Consider the following 12,740-nt stretch of genomic DNA (forward strand, 5'->3'; position numbering starts at 1 on the left):
GACATGTTCTCCCTGTGTCAGCGTGGGTGTCCTCCAGGTGCTCTGACATGCTCTCCCTGTGTCAGCGTGGGTTTCCTCCAGGTGCTCTGACATGTTCTCCCTGTGTCAGTGTGGGTTTCCTCCAGGTGCTCTGACATGTTCTCCCTGTGTCAGCGTGGGTTTCCTCCAGGTGCTCCGAAATGTTCCCCGCCTCTCACCCAGTGTCAACTGAGATAGGCTCCGCCCCCCACAATTCTTAACAGGATAAGCAGTTACAGATTATGAATGAATGACTGAATGAATGAGTTGTGAATCAGTATTTGGATCAAGTAGTGGAGTGTAACGGAGATTGAAAACATGATACCAGAGTGCTTTACATGGTGACAACTTTAAAATAAGAATATTTATAATAAAGTGTGTAAATACAGTTTTACAAATGTAGAAATGAGTCTGATATAAAAATTAAATAAATGTGACAAATCGGTGAATCAGCTGATGTAAACACACTCCAGTCTGAGTTAAAGTCACATTTCTGTTTATATGACAGAAATTATTGATACAAAAGTCTGAAATGTGAAATGACTGAACTTTAAAAGTTGTTTTGTTGCATCAGTGAGTTCTCTGAGAGTAACAGATCCATCTCCTGCAGATATTGAACATAAAGCCATGTTGTGGTATGATGTCGTGTTACATCATCAGCGAGCGTCCTCTGCAGAGTTTTATCCTGCAGAAACAACAGATGGTCTCAGGACGGGGAGGGAGGGAGGGGCCAGAGAGGTGCACTCTGAGTGAAGGGCTCTGTCTCTCTCTCTGATGGAGGTGAAGACTCGGCTTTAATCTGTCACAGAGGATAATGAGAGCGAGGGACGAGCCTGCAGCTCTTTACTTTCACCTTCAGACCTGCTGCTCGTCCAATCAGAGGGCAAACCGGACTAATGAACTAACGAAGCAGCCGGAGGATGGAGTCGAACACTGGGAGCTCGACCGTGGAACAAACGTGAAGTTCAGACTCGGCAGATGATTTGGATTTTTACCATCAGGCTGGAGAACAAACTTCAGGAAGTTTGCAACGTCTTGTTTTCTGTTCCTTGGATCATTTCCTGATTTAAATCGGCGTCACGCAGGATTTTATTCAGACTCATACCCGCTGGGAAAGTGGAGATGTTGGAAGTAACTGTATCACTGCAGAAACTGAGTTTGAGCTCATTTTACAGTTTTACTGTAAAACAGGGAAGCTTTCTTTAAGTGTCGATAAAACTAAAGTCTGTTTCTGTTTTATTTTTTGCAGCACAGCTCTGCGTCCTCGCCTAAAAGTTACATTCTTTTATTTTACTCACTTAGGGGTTTTTTTTTTTTTTTTTTTTTTTTTTAGTCAAACAAAAATCTACATCTAGCTAAAAGAAAAGCACGCTATTTATACAAATTAAACTCTTTTAAATTAACTAAATATATTTTCTTCTCTGTTTGACAGGTTGAAATAAAAGCGTTTTTTTTTTTTTAAGTGGCACTCCAGTGGTTGCTTTCTGCCAGGTAAAAATTTAAATCATCGTTTTTTTTGTTTCAAACAAAAATATAAATGTAGCTAAAAAGATTCTTCTAGTAAAAAAAAAAAAAATCAATGTATTTTCTCCTTCGACCGATTTCACTTAAATTGTTATTTAACAAAAATCTAAATTTTGCCAACAGAATACATTTTTAAATTATTTTGCTCTTTTAAACAATTTTTTAAATAGAATCTAAATGTAATTTCTTGTTTGAATAATTTTACAAAAAAAATATTTTTTCTCACTTAAAGTTTTTTAGTCAAACGAAAATCCAAACCTAGCTTAAATAACTTTTTTTTCTCCTGCTTTTAAAGTTTTTTAATGCAAAAAAAAAAAAATTAAACGTATTTTCTAGAAAAACAATTTTTTTGTAAGTCAAACACCAGAGGTCAGATCTTGTTTCTGCAACTTCCCATTTAATTCTTTTTTTGGTCAAACAAAAATTGAAATCTAGCTGGAAACATTGCATTTTGTTTTAGTTTTATTCTGGTCTTATATTTTTTCATATACAAACAAAAATCTAGTTTTATTTTTTTCTTTTCAGATTATGTTTTCAAGTGAAACACCAGAGGTCAAACTCTGTTCCTGCCCGGTGACTTCCTGTTTAAATCATTACGTTTTTAAGTCAAACAAAAATCCAAATCCAGCCCAATTGTTCTTTATTTTTTTGTCCTTTTTGTGTGACACTGAACTGACCCTCACTCTTCTGTGTTTATAAGAATACTTATTCAATGTCTGCTCAGCGTGCAGATGTTGAATAAGTGTGAAAATGACGTGTCTGCGACTTTAACCTGACATGAAGACAGATCGCTGTGCGAGTCTTGAGTTACTGAGAAACTGAAGCTGCTGGCTCTGGTTACTGTTCACATCGCTGAGGACGTGACAACAACAGAGACGACGGGACAAGGTCCACTGGTGTTTATCAGTTCTGTGGAAAGGAGCTGTGGACTGTGAGGGGGCGGGGCTCAGTGCAGAGGGGAAACAGGTGAGATATAAAAGCAGAGACGGAGAGCGGATTAAACAAAGTGCAGCAGATTAAAACAGCTGATGAGCTTCGTTCAGCTGGAGGGAAAATATTCAGACGAGGACACAGAGGCTGAATTCAAACCTCAGGGGATGGAAACACTGCCGTCTCTCACCTGGACGATCTCGTCTTCACCTGATACGATGGGGCTGATCATCCACAGAGAGTAACCTTCGGTCTGAGCGGTTTCCTCCAGGTGAGCTGGACCTGTGGGACAAGGTCATGTACGTCCTGTGCACCCTGGCGGTCCTGACCCTCCACAGCCTCCTCAAGAGCTGGAACAACAAGGCGCTGGAGTCTGGACGGAGGTCTGAGGGTGGAGGACAGAGAGACCGTCCTGAGGATGGAGGCGTCCCTGAGGTGTGGGGGGCGTCCAGGTCTCAGCGTGGAGGAGATGATGCAGTGAAGGTGGAGCGGAGAGGAGCGAGGAGCTGCAGGGCTGAAGGGAAGAGGAGACGAGGAGGTGGCGCCGTGCGTAACGTCCCCGACAGCAGGAAGCGAGGGCAGGTGAGCAGATGGAGATCAGGTTCAGACACAAGAGGGTCTGTGTTTTACCAACTGCTGTGGAAAGTACTTTTACTCAAGTACAGATCTGAGGTACTTTTACTGTAGACGAGTATTTCCAGCTTTAGTTAGATTTAACAAACAAAACATACAGAATCACCTCATGAATATATAACGCATAAAATAATTAATAATAACTCGTTTCTACACCGAGTATTTCTATTTTTGATATTTTGAGTACGTCTCGTTACTTTTATCTGAGAAACATTTTAATGCAGGACTTTAACTTGTACTGGAGTATTTTTATTTTGTCATACTGCGACTTCTGCCTCAGTAAAATATCTGAATACTTCTTCACCCTCGACTTGAAAGAACAAAATCCAGATGAATCCAGATCAGATGACCAGATGAAAAGAGGTGATAACGTTATCTGATCCGACCGCAGCTGTAAACGAAACACTAAAACTTTAAACATTAAACTTTCCTGGAAGTTCAATTATTTTATGCCGTGTAGAATCCTGCTCTCTGATTGGCCAGCAGCTGTCTGTCCACCTCGGACACAGTTCAGGTCGACAGTTTAACGCCGTCATTTATTCTCCCTTTACGAATGAAAATAAATCCTGTCTCAAACGCTGCAAAGTTCCCCGTCTTCATACTTCCATGTGTCATTTATGTTGCCATAGAAACAGCCAATAGATGGCACCAGAGGGCGGAGTCAAAAGTTTCACATAGCAACTAAAGAGGTAACCGTGGACGAGGTCGTAATATTGTACCTTTAAATGGAGGCATTGTTGTGGACGGCGGAGGTCTGTGGGGTCATCAGATACATCCTGACGTGTGGACGGAGGATTCTTTTCCCTATATTACTGATTCATTACGTCTGTTAGAATTTCGTCATCGTCTCCTCTGGTCGTATCTCACTTGAACTACGCTGCTCTGCCTCCATGATCTCTGGTGGTTCTGCTCCATGTGATGTGTATCTGTGAGCTTTCAGAAAACCTGCACAAATATGGACGAATTACGTCTCATTTCCACCTGTGTACAGAGACGAGTCAACAGGAAGTCACTACGAGAATCTTCATAATCTCCAATGTGCCTGTGAAACTCCTCAGTTTATCAAACTCGTCCACTTATCAGAGAACGAAAATTCAAAATGTTTTAGTCGCTGAAAATTGAGAAAAAAATTTGGGTTGACAAAAATTCAAAATGTTTTAGTCGATGAAACTTTATGACATTTTAGTCATTATGTGTGTCCACCACCAACAGTTCATCTCGTCAACAAAACCTGCACGTATTACATACTGCAGCCTGTTCTTTGTTGACCACCATGAAGTTTTTGCACGTGAGCTAAATTATCTTTAGTACTAATTTCTTTTTCAACTGGCAGTCAGTAACGTAACATCAGTTCTTCTCTCCTGCAGCCTGATTGGATGATGAACAAAGTGGATCATCTGAGCAGTTCAGTGACGACACTCTGACAGCAAACAGTTTTAATATGTTGGTTGATTCAGGAAGTGAAGGAAAATTCATTAAAGACTTTCATCTTTGGGTTGGAGGAAGGTGGCAAGTCCAAGTCAAGTCACGAGTCATCAGTGTTAAGGCTCATTTATGCTCCCTTTACGTACGAAAATGTATACGTCCGTTTCAAACGATGTTACCGTCACTGCCCACATGCTTCCATGCGCCCTTTACGTTGGCATGGATGTTAACCAATATATCCACCAGGAGGCAGCCCAGAGTCAAAAGTTTATGACAACAACAAACTCAAAAACAAACATGGCGACTGTGGAGGAGATATTGATAATGTACCTCTTGCATAAAAGACATAAACAGAGGCAGCGTTGTAGGAGGCGGTGGGCGGTGAGGCCGTTAAATACATCGCGACTGGAGGACGGAGAATTCTTTTCTCTAGTACTGCCGATGAGAGAAATTGAATTGTTATTTCTTCTTCGTGTCTCACTAGAGCTACGTATCAGGTAGTGACAGCAACACGGTTCCCGGTGGTACTGCTCCGTTTGGCCCGTATCCGTAAGCTTTATGGAAACGTGCAGAAATACGGACGAAATGAACGCAGAGCACGGACAGAAGGCTCCGTCTGTATCCGGATCCGTATTTAACGCTGAGCATAAATGAGCCTTTAAAATCCAAATCGAGTCTTTTTGATTTTTTTTCAAGTCGAGTGTAAAGTTGTCAAATTTGGGACCCGAGTCATGTGAGTCGAGTCCGTACATGGTGTAGAGTTTATCAGCCTCTGACTGAAACTTCTCTTGTGTTTGTTGTTGTTTGACTTTTTCTGTATTTTATGAATCTGGTTCATGAAGCTGCAGGAAACTGATTTTGATCTGAAGCTGAAACAAATTCAGCTTCTGTTAAATATTGACTTTATGTGCAGTGGTGGATAAAACATGCCTGTTTCATACAAAGAGACGTTTGCATGTATAAACGTTGTCTGTGGTCGTGGTGATGTCGCTCTTTATCAGAGTGTGTATCAGAGTGTGTATCAGTCAGAGAGTCTTTGTGAAGCCAGAGGACTAAATTCAACATTTCTCTTATGGAGGTTCTGATTGGACGACAGAGATCCCGCTGGTTGTCATTGATTCACTGCATATGGAGAAACATTAGAACTGAAACTTGTCACGCTGCTGCTGTGCGTTTCTTTTAGTGTGTGTTGTGTGTTTTAGTGTGTGTGTGCGTGCATGCGTGCGTGTGTCCTGGTCAACGTTTCAGTGAAATGGGAGGTTTGCGGTCGTCAGCAGAGGAATGTTTCTGATCACATGATGTTTAGAGGCTGAAATCCTTTTACATGTGGACGCTGGTGTGTGTGGAGTCTCTGTCCGTCAGATCAGGAGTTATGTAACCACACATTCATCATCTGATGATGATAATCTGACCGCTGATCTCTGACGACACAAACTGATCCTGCACAGCCCCAAAAAAACCCTTGTGTACTTGTATCAAAGATCAGCTGTGAAGGTTTCTATTAAACTGACTTCAGGAATGAGCGTTTCTCTTTTTTACCTGTCAGGTTCAAACTGTCTGCAGCTCCATTAAAGTATTTACATTACGGTCAGTTTGTTACATCCTGCTTTTAAACACGTGTTTATTTGTTTATCAGTCACTACCAAGAAGCAGCTTCTCTTCCTGGGGTCCACACAAGCCAACATTACGTCATAGTGTATCACAAATATATCTTTATAAGGCCAAGGCACAAAGGAGCAAAATACAGCAAGAAAACAGGAATCAAAAAAACAAACAAACAAAATGAAACAAAAAACAAACCAATAGATTAACCACAATAAAACTATTAATGACAACAATGACAACAAGTATCCACACTGTGTCGAGATAAACAAACACCCTCTTGTTTGTTTAACCTCTCTGGAAAACAGCTGCACTTGTTACATGTGTGATGTCTGATGGCAAACCATCCCATAATTTCATCCCTCTGATCACCACAGCATGGTGGAAGTGAAAAACACCCTCTTGCCTCACGCCAAGTGTTGATTTAATCACCGTTACTACTGTAAGAAATTGCTGTTAAAGAATATCTGGAGTTTAGACAATAAAATATTTCTCATAAATCAGATTCAGACAACTTCATTAGTCCCACCAGGGGCAGCAGCTCGCCTTGCACACATACTATAACATACAGTAACATATAAACACACATGAATGAGTAATGAAGTTAAAAACAGAAATAATAATCTGGAGTTCAGTGGAACAAACAAATCTATAAATAATAAAAGTTAATAGAAAAATTATTATAAAAGAGATTTTAAAAAACATAAAAACAAATATTTACAGAGAATTTAAAAGACAACAGATTAAATATTTTGAGTAAAATGTGAGGACAGCCTGACAGCAACGGAGAAGATTCACCTGTAACAACATGATGTTCAGAAGAAGCTGAAGTAGTTGAAGCTTCCTGGAGGATTTGTTGAGCCGAGAAAAAACCATCATGTCCTTCACCAGTGACCAAACGACGTCTGATGATGTCAGCTCTTCTGTCACAGCTCAGTCGTGCGTCTCTGTTCTGGACTAACTGTAGTTTTACTGCGTCTTTATTTGATGCACTCGACCAAACTGCAGGTCAGTGATGACCTGATGCTTTAACAACATGACAGGTGCATTCATCTCTGCCAGACCTCCTCCCATAACCATTAATGTGACCAGAAACATTTCTTCTGATTTCAGCATTTATTCATTTATGGTTTTATATTTTACGTTTTAAGATTAGAAAGATTCTAAAATATTTAATTGTGAATTCCATCTAAATATTTATTTAACTATTTAAGATATTAATGTGACGGATGATTTCAGGCCAAAAAATGATTTGTTTTCTCTCAAACCGCCAAAAAGTTTCAAGCTGAGGACAGTTTTTAAATTTCATTGTATTTATTTAATTTAAAGGGAAGCTACGATAAAGAACAATAAACATAAACAAAGTGTAGAAATATAAAAACAGGATGTGATGTAACACTTTAGAGACAGAATGACAAAATAAAAGTAAAAACTCTAAGATTAAGTTATTGTAGTCTCACATACACACACACACACACACACACACACACACACACACACACACACACACACAGGGCTGTTGAATATTTCAGTCGGGGGAGGAGCTGCTCCTCACGCTTCAGTTGACGCTGAAATATTTATCAGGGAGGAGGGAGGAGGAGGAGGGGGCGGGGCCAGAGGAGGTGTGATGCTGCTGTGCTGTTGCTAGGGGAACAGAGAGGGAGGAAGCTGTGTGTGTGTGTGTGCATGTGTGTGTGTGTGTGTGTGTGTTGAGGGGGTCTACGGGTGGCGTTGACACTGATCCTGCTGCGTGTGTGTGTGTGGAGCTGCAGCGAGGACGAGGAGGATGCAGCGATGATGCAGACGGCGAGGCCGCAGGGAGGGAGGTAAGGAGCAGACGAAGGGACGGAGGGACACAAAGAGGAGCGATGGTGGGACAGAGGGACGGAGGTCTCAGGATAGAGAGGAGAACACAGACATGTTGAACAGAGGTGGGGAGCAGTGGGTGAGATGGAGGTCTGGCTGTAACCTGATGCAGCGGCTTGTGTTTCCAGTGATGACCTGAATACGTGTCGTGTGTTCAGAGGGACGGCGGCGTGCAGCTTTATTTTCTGTGTGATTTCTGTCCCCGTGTGGACGTCCTCACTCGTCCTGATAATCCTCCTTTTGTCTGGTAACGTTTCCTCTCTGTGTTCTGCCTGCTGTGATCGTCTCTGTGTCTCACATATACGAGCGTCTGTCTGCGGCTCGCTGAAGCAGGTCTGATGATTTTGGTTTTTATTAACGTTCGTCTTGTTTTAGAGGCGGAGCTTCTCGTTGTAATTTCACTGTCCAGCTCGTCTCACGCCAACAAAGGTGGACATGTTCACACCACGCTGCAGAACAGGTGCAGACACAGGACACAGGATACAGGTGCAGACATGGGCTGACTATGAGACAGTGGGCCCCTGGGCACAGGTACACTCAGGGCCCCACCCCCTCTCCTACAGAGGAACAGGACACGCCTCTCCACGCCGGCGACAGCCATGGCCGGAGTCGTTATGCTTTCACGTTGTCCATACGTACATCCCGTCTTTGTGAACACGATATCTGAAGAACGCCTGAAGGGAGTTTCTTCAAATTTGGCACAAACATGCACTTGGCCGTAACAATGACCTGATTAGTTTTCAATGGTCATAGATCAAAGGTCAAGGTCACTGTGACCTCCCCTGTCTCATTTTGTGAATACAATATTTCAAAAATACCATGGGGGAATTTTGATTTAAATTTGGCACTAACGTTCACTTAAACTCAATGATGAACTGATTAGATTTTGGTGGTCGAGGGTCAAAGGTCGCTGTGACCATGCGTCCATCTCATTCTCGTGAATGCGATATTTCAAGAACGCCTCAAGAGAATTTCTCCAAATTTGGCACAAATGTTCATTTGGACTCGAGGATGAACTGATTAGATTTTGGTGGTCGAGGTTCAAAGGTCGCTGTGACCCTGGAAAATATATAAGATTTATATGCATGAAGAAGGTCAGAGAATTTTTATGGTCCAGACAAACCAACAGAGTGAGACTTCCTGACTGGTGAAACCATCAGCTGATCACACGTCAGTTTCAGGAGTCACATGATCATCCACGGTTATTAGGCCTCCATGCCGGTGATAGCCACGGCCAGAGGCATTATGTCTTCAGGTTGCCGTCTGTATCGTTCTCATGAACATGCTATCACAAGAATGCCTCAAGGCAATTTCTTCAAATTTGGCACAAACATCCAACTGAAGACTAAACTGATTCGAGTTTTGTGGTCAAAGGTCAGTGTGGACAGTGTGTCACAAAACATGTTTTTGTCTAACAGGATAAACTGATGAAGGTCAAAAGGTCAAAGGTCAGCTTGACTGTGACATCATCATGTTTTAACGTCATATCTCAGGAACAGAAGGGGAGACATTTGGTCAGATACTGAATTGGTGACTCTAATCTTGAAACTGTGCTGATTGTATAGATCTTCTGTGTGTGAAGCATCCATGTTTTCACTGACATGGATGGAGACTGTCAGAGACACTGGACTGGTGGGCAGAGTCATACAGCCACAGGGTGGACTGGTGGGCGGAGTCATACAACCACAGGGTGGACTGGTGGGCAGAGTCATACAACCACAGGGTGGACTGGTGGGCGGAGTCATACAACCACAGGGTGGACTGGTGGGCGGAGTCATACAACCACAGGGTGGACTGGTGGGCGGAGTCATACAACCACAGGACGGGGATTATGATTGTGTCTCTTTGTGGTCCTTTTGAGTCTCTTCCTGGTCGGTACTTGTGATTTTACCTTCAACATTTTGCAGGGGAAGGGTGTGTCGGGGGCTCTGACAGTTTGGGCCCCAGGGCCTGTGCCCGATAGGCCCGTTCAGTAACCCATCGATAGGTGCAGATGAGGGACAAACTGCAGCATGTAGAGGGAGAGGAGAGGTTGAAAATGATCATGGATGCAGCGTGTCAGCCTGCGGCGTTCAGAGGCAGCGGCGGTCTCACGCTCCCTCCTGTCTCAGCAGGTGTGGGCGGAGCTACACGCTGGTATTTTTAGACTCTCCAGGTCTCATTGTGATTTCAGCCACTGTTAAAGTGGGTCAAAACGTGGAGCTTTCATCGACTTCATTCAGCTGTGCGTGTGTGTGTGTGTGTGAGTGTGTGTGTGATTCATATCTCATTGATATTTGTGCTGTGCGGGGTTTAGCTTCCTGTTAAGGTTTTAGTTTCAGGCTGCAGCTAACGGAGTGACTCGTGTGTTCAGTGTTTGGTTGGTTGGTCGCTGTCTCCACTGTGTTTTGGCGTCCTTCAGCAGGACACTGAGCCCTGGATTGTCCCCTGATGTACGTGTGTGTGTGTGTGTGTGTGTGTGTGTGTGTGTGTGTGTTAGTAGAGAGCTGTTTGCTGCTGTGGACAGACGTGTCTCTAATATGATGTAAAGATATGTTGCTGCAGCTTGGGATGTGGGTTTCAGTCAGTTTTGCCTTTGACAGCCTGAGACCATTGACCTGGTGAAACCTGCAGAGCTGATGACGCTCATCATTTTCTTCAGCTGGACTCAGAAACCTGTGACTAACAGTTTATTCTTAAGAAAGAAAAAAAACAGGCAGCAGAAAGGACAGCAGGCTGGAATCAAACCCACGCCTGCTGCAGCAAGGACATTGCCTTTGTACAGGGGACACCTGCTCTACCCACTGGGCGTCCCTGTCCTGTTAAATTTAATGCATTGTGCCGTCATTTCAAACTCAGCACTTCCTGTATCTGTTTCAAATTAAAAGCCCTTTATCGTTTCAGCTGAGAGAATCCCTTCATTTTTTAAGAGGCCGTCCACACGCCGCATCTTTAACCACCTGGAAAACAAGAGGTCGGCGCTGGGTGCAACTCTTGTGCCTTTTCTGTGGCAGCTTTTAAGAGCGTGGCGGCAGGCTGCATCTGAGGTCTTCTCACATTGATCACAGACTGATATTTACTGAAGAAGGAAAGATACCTGTCAGCTGTGACTGGTTGGTCCTCATCACATGACATGAGGTGTGCACTGCTGCGTTCCATAATTTGAACTCAGTTTATCTCAAACTGAAAAATGGGCGCTCAGGAATGCATGCCCTGCTGCAGTGGTGTCGCTCTGACGTTTGAGTGCGTCTGTCGCACGTCTACATTGAAAACAATGAATTTTATGGCGCAAAAAAACGTGGCATGTGTATGGGCCTTAACAAGCTTTTATTGTGAAACATTTGCAGGAACTTCCTGTGGAGGATTCAGTGACTGTCATGCGGTACTTCAAATGTAGCTCCGCCCATCTGGTGACACATTTTATGATACTACAGTAACAGCTGAGCTGGAACATGAACAGACACAGTGACTGAGACAATAAAAAATAAATAACAATAATAATAATAACAATAACAAAACAACAACAACAATAATAATAATAATAATAATAATAATAATAATAATAATAATAATAACAACAACAATAATACTAATAATAATAGGACATCACACATGTTGTGAAAGACGACCAGTGATGAGTGATGATCGATCATTCTCCTTTCTCCCTCCACCTCCACAGGGATGGAGGAGCATCCTAGGACAGAAAAAAATATAACAGACCAAATACAGACAGTTAAAAAACCCAAATGAAATGTAAACGCTGTGTCAGAAGAGAAAGAGGAGAAACTCTGAATATCATCAGGCTGCAGAGACATCAACAGTTACTGCTTCATATCTGAGGCTCATATTTTAAATATGTTTATTTTTCATAAAAGCTGTTCCAGCATTTTTCTGCCTGATGTAATGAAGCGGTTTCTCCTGCTGCGGCTCAGCGAACAGACTCGTCTGCTGCTGACGATGAAACACAAGATGTCTCTCCTGTTTTTACAGACGGACGAAGAGACACAAAGAAGGAGACGCTGATCAGATCAGATCATTGAAAATAACACAAACACTGATGATCATGTTTTAATGAGCTCATTCACACCAACAGTTTGTTTTGATCTGATTTACCTCACGCTACAGAAACACTCTGTCTGTGTGGAGTCTCTGGTGTGTGTGTGTGTGTGTGTGTGTGTGAGAGAGAGTGCAGACAGGGTTTGACTGTGAACACATGGAGACTGAAACACAACAGAATGAGATGATTTGACCCAGTTTAGAGGAGAGGAGGAGGAGGGAGGAGGGATGAAGAGGAGGGATGTTAGAGTGTCTCCAGGAGGGAAACAGAGCAGAGATGATGTGCTGCAGATTTCATGGTTTATTTTCAGTGTTTTAATATTGTGACGTTAAGTGTTGGGGGAAATATTTCAGTTTAAATGTTGATTTTCTGTAATGATTAAAGAAATGTCTTCGTCATCATCAGACTGTTTCAGCTGAATAAAATAAATCCCTCTGCTCATCTTTGAAACCTGAGCTGATTGACTTCATTTCTTTATAAACAAGGTGATGAGGTGATGAGCAACCAGAAAAGAAATGACCCGAAAAATTAGGAAAGTAGTAAAGAGAAAATTAAAAACAAGAAAACAAGAGTTAAACAAATTAAGGAGGAAATGACCTTAAAAAAGAGAAATTAAAATAAATCTGCACCATAATTTTAAACTGTAACAATAATAATAATTATAAATATAGTTTGTCTCTATTTTTTTTTTTTTTTTTTTGCTTCG

General features: G+C 42.3%; 1 protein-coding gene across 5 annotated transcripts in view; it reads left to right on the top strand.

Moving 5' to 3' along the window:
- The window catches only part of kifc3 (kinesin family member C3), a 61,069-nt gene that overhangs the window by 18,179 nt on the left and 30,150 nt on the right, over positions 1–12,740 (top strand). The window contains exon 1 of one of the 5 annotated variants that reach the window (XM_049563600.1): positions 2,344–3,054. The exons of 2 other annotated variants lie outside the window; for them this stretch is intronic. In XM_049563600.1, coding sequence (XP_049419557.1) covers positions 2,770–3,054 — 285 coding nt within the window. In that variant the 5' untranslated portion in view covers positions 2,344–2,769. Of the gene's footprint in view, positions 1–2,343; positions 3,055–7,803; positions 7,959–12,740 lie in introns of those variants that run through there. 2 more of the 5 variants (XM_049563609.1, XM_049563643.1) reach the window with 2 other exon arrangements.

This window comes from Epinephelus fuscoguttatus, linkage group LG2 (assembly GCF_011397635.1).
Source record: "Epinephelus fuscoguttatus linkage group LG2, E.fuscoguttatus.final_Chr_v1".
Lineage (NCBI taxonomy): Eukaryota > Metazoa > Chordata > Actinopteri > Perciformes > Serranidae > Epinephelus > Epinephelus fuscoguttatus.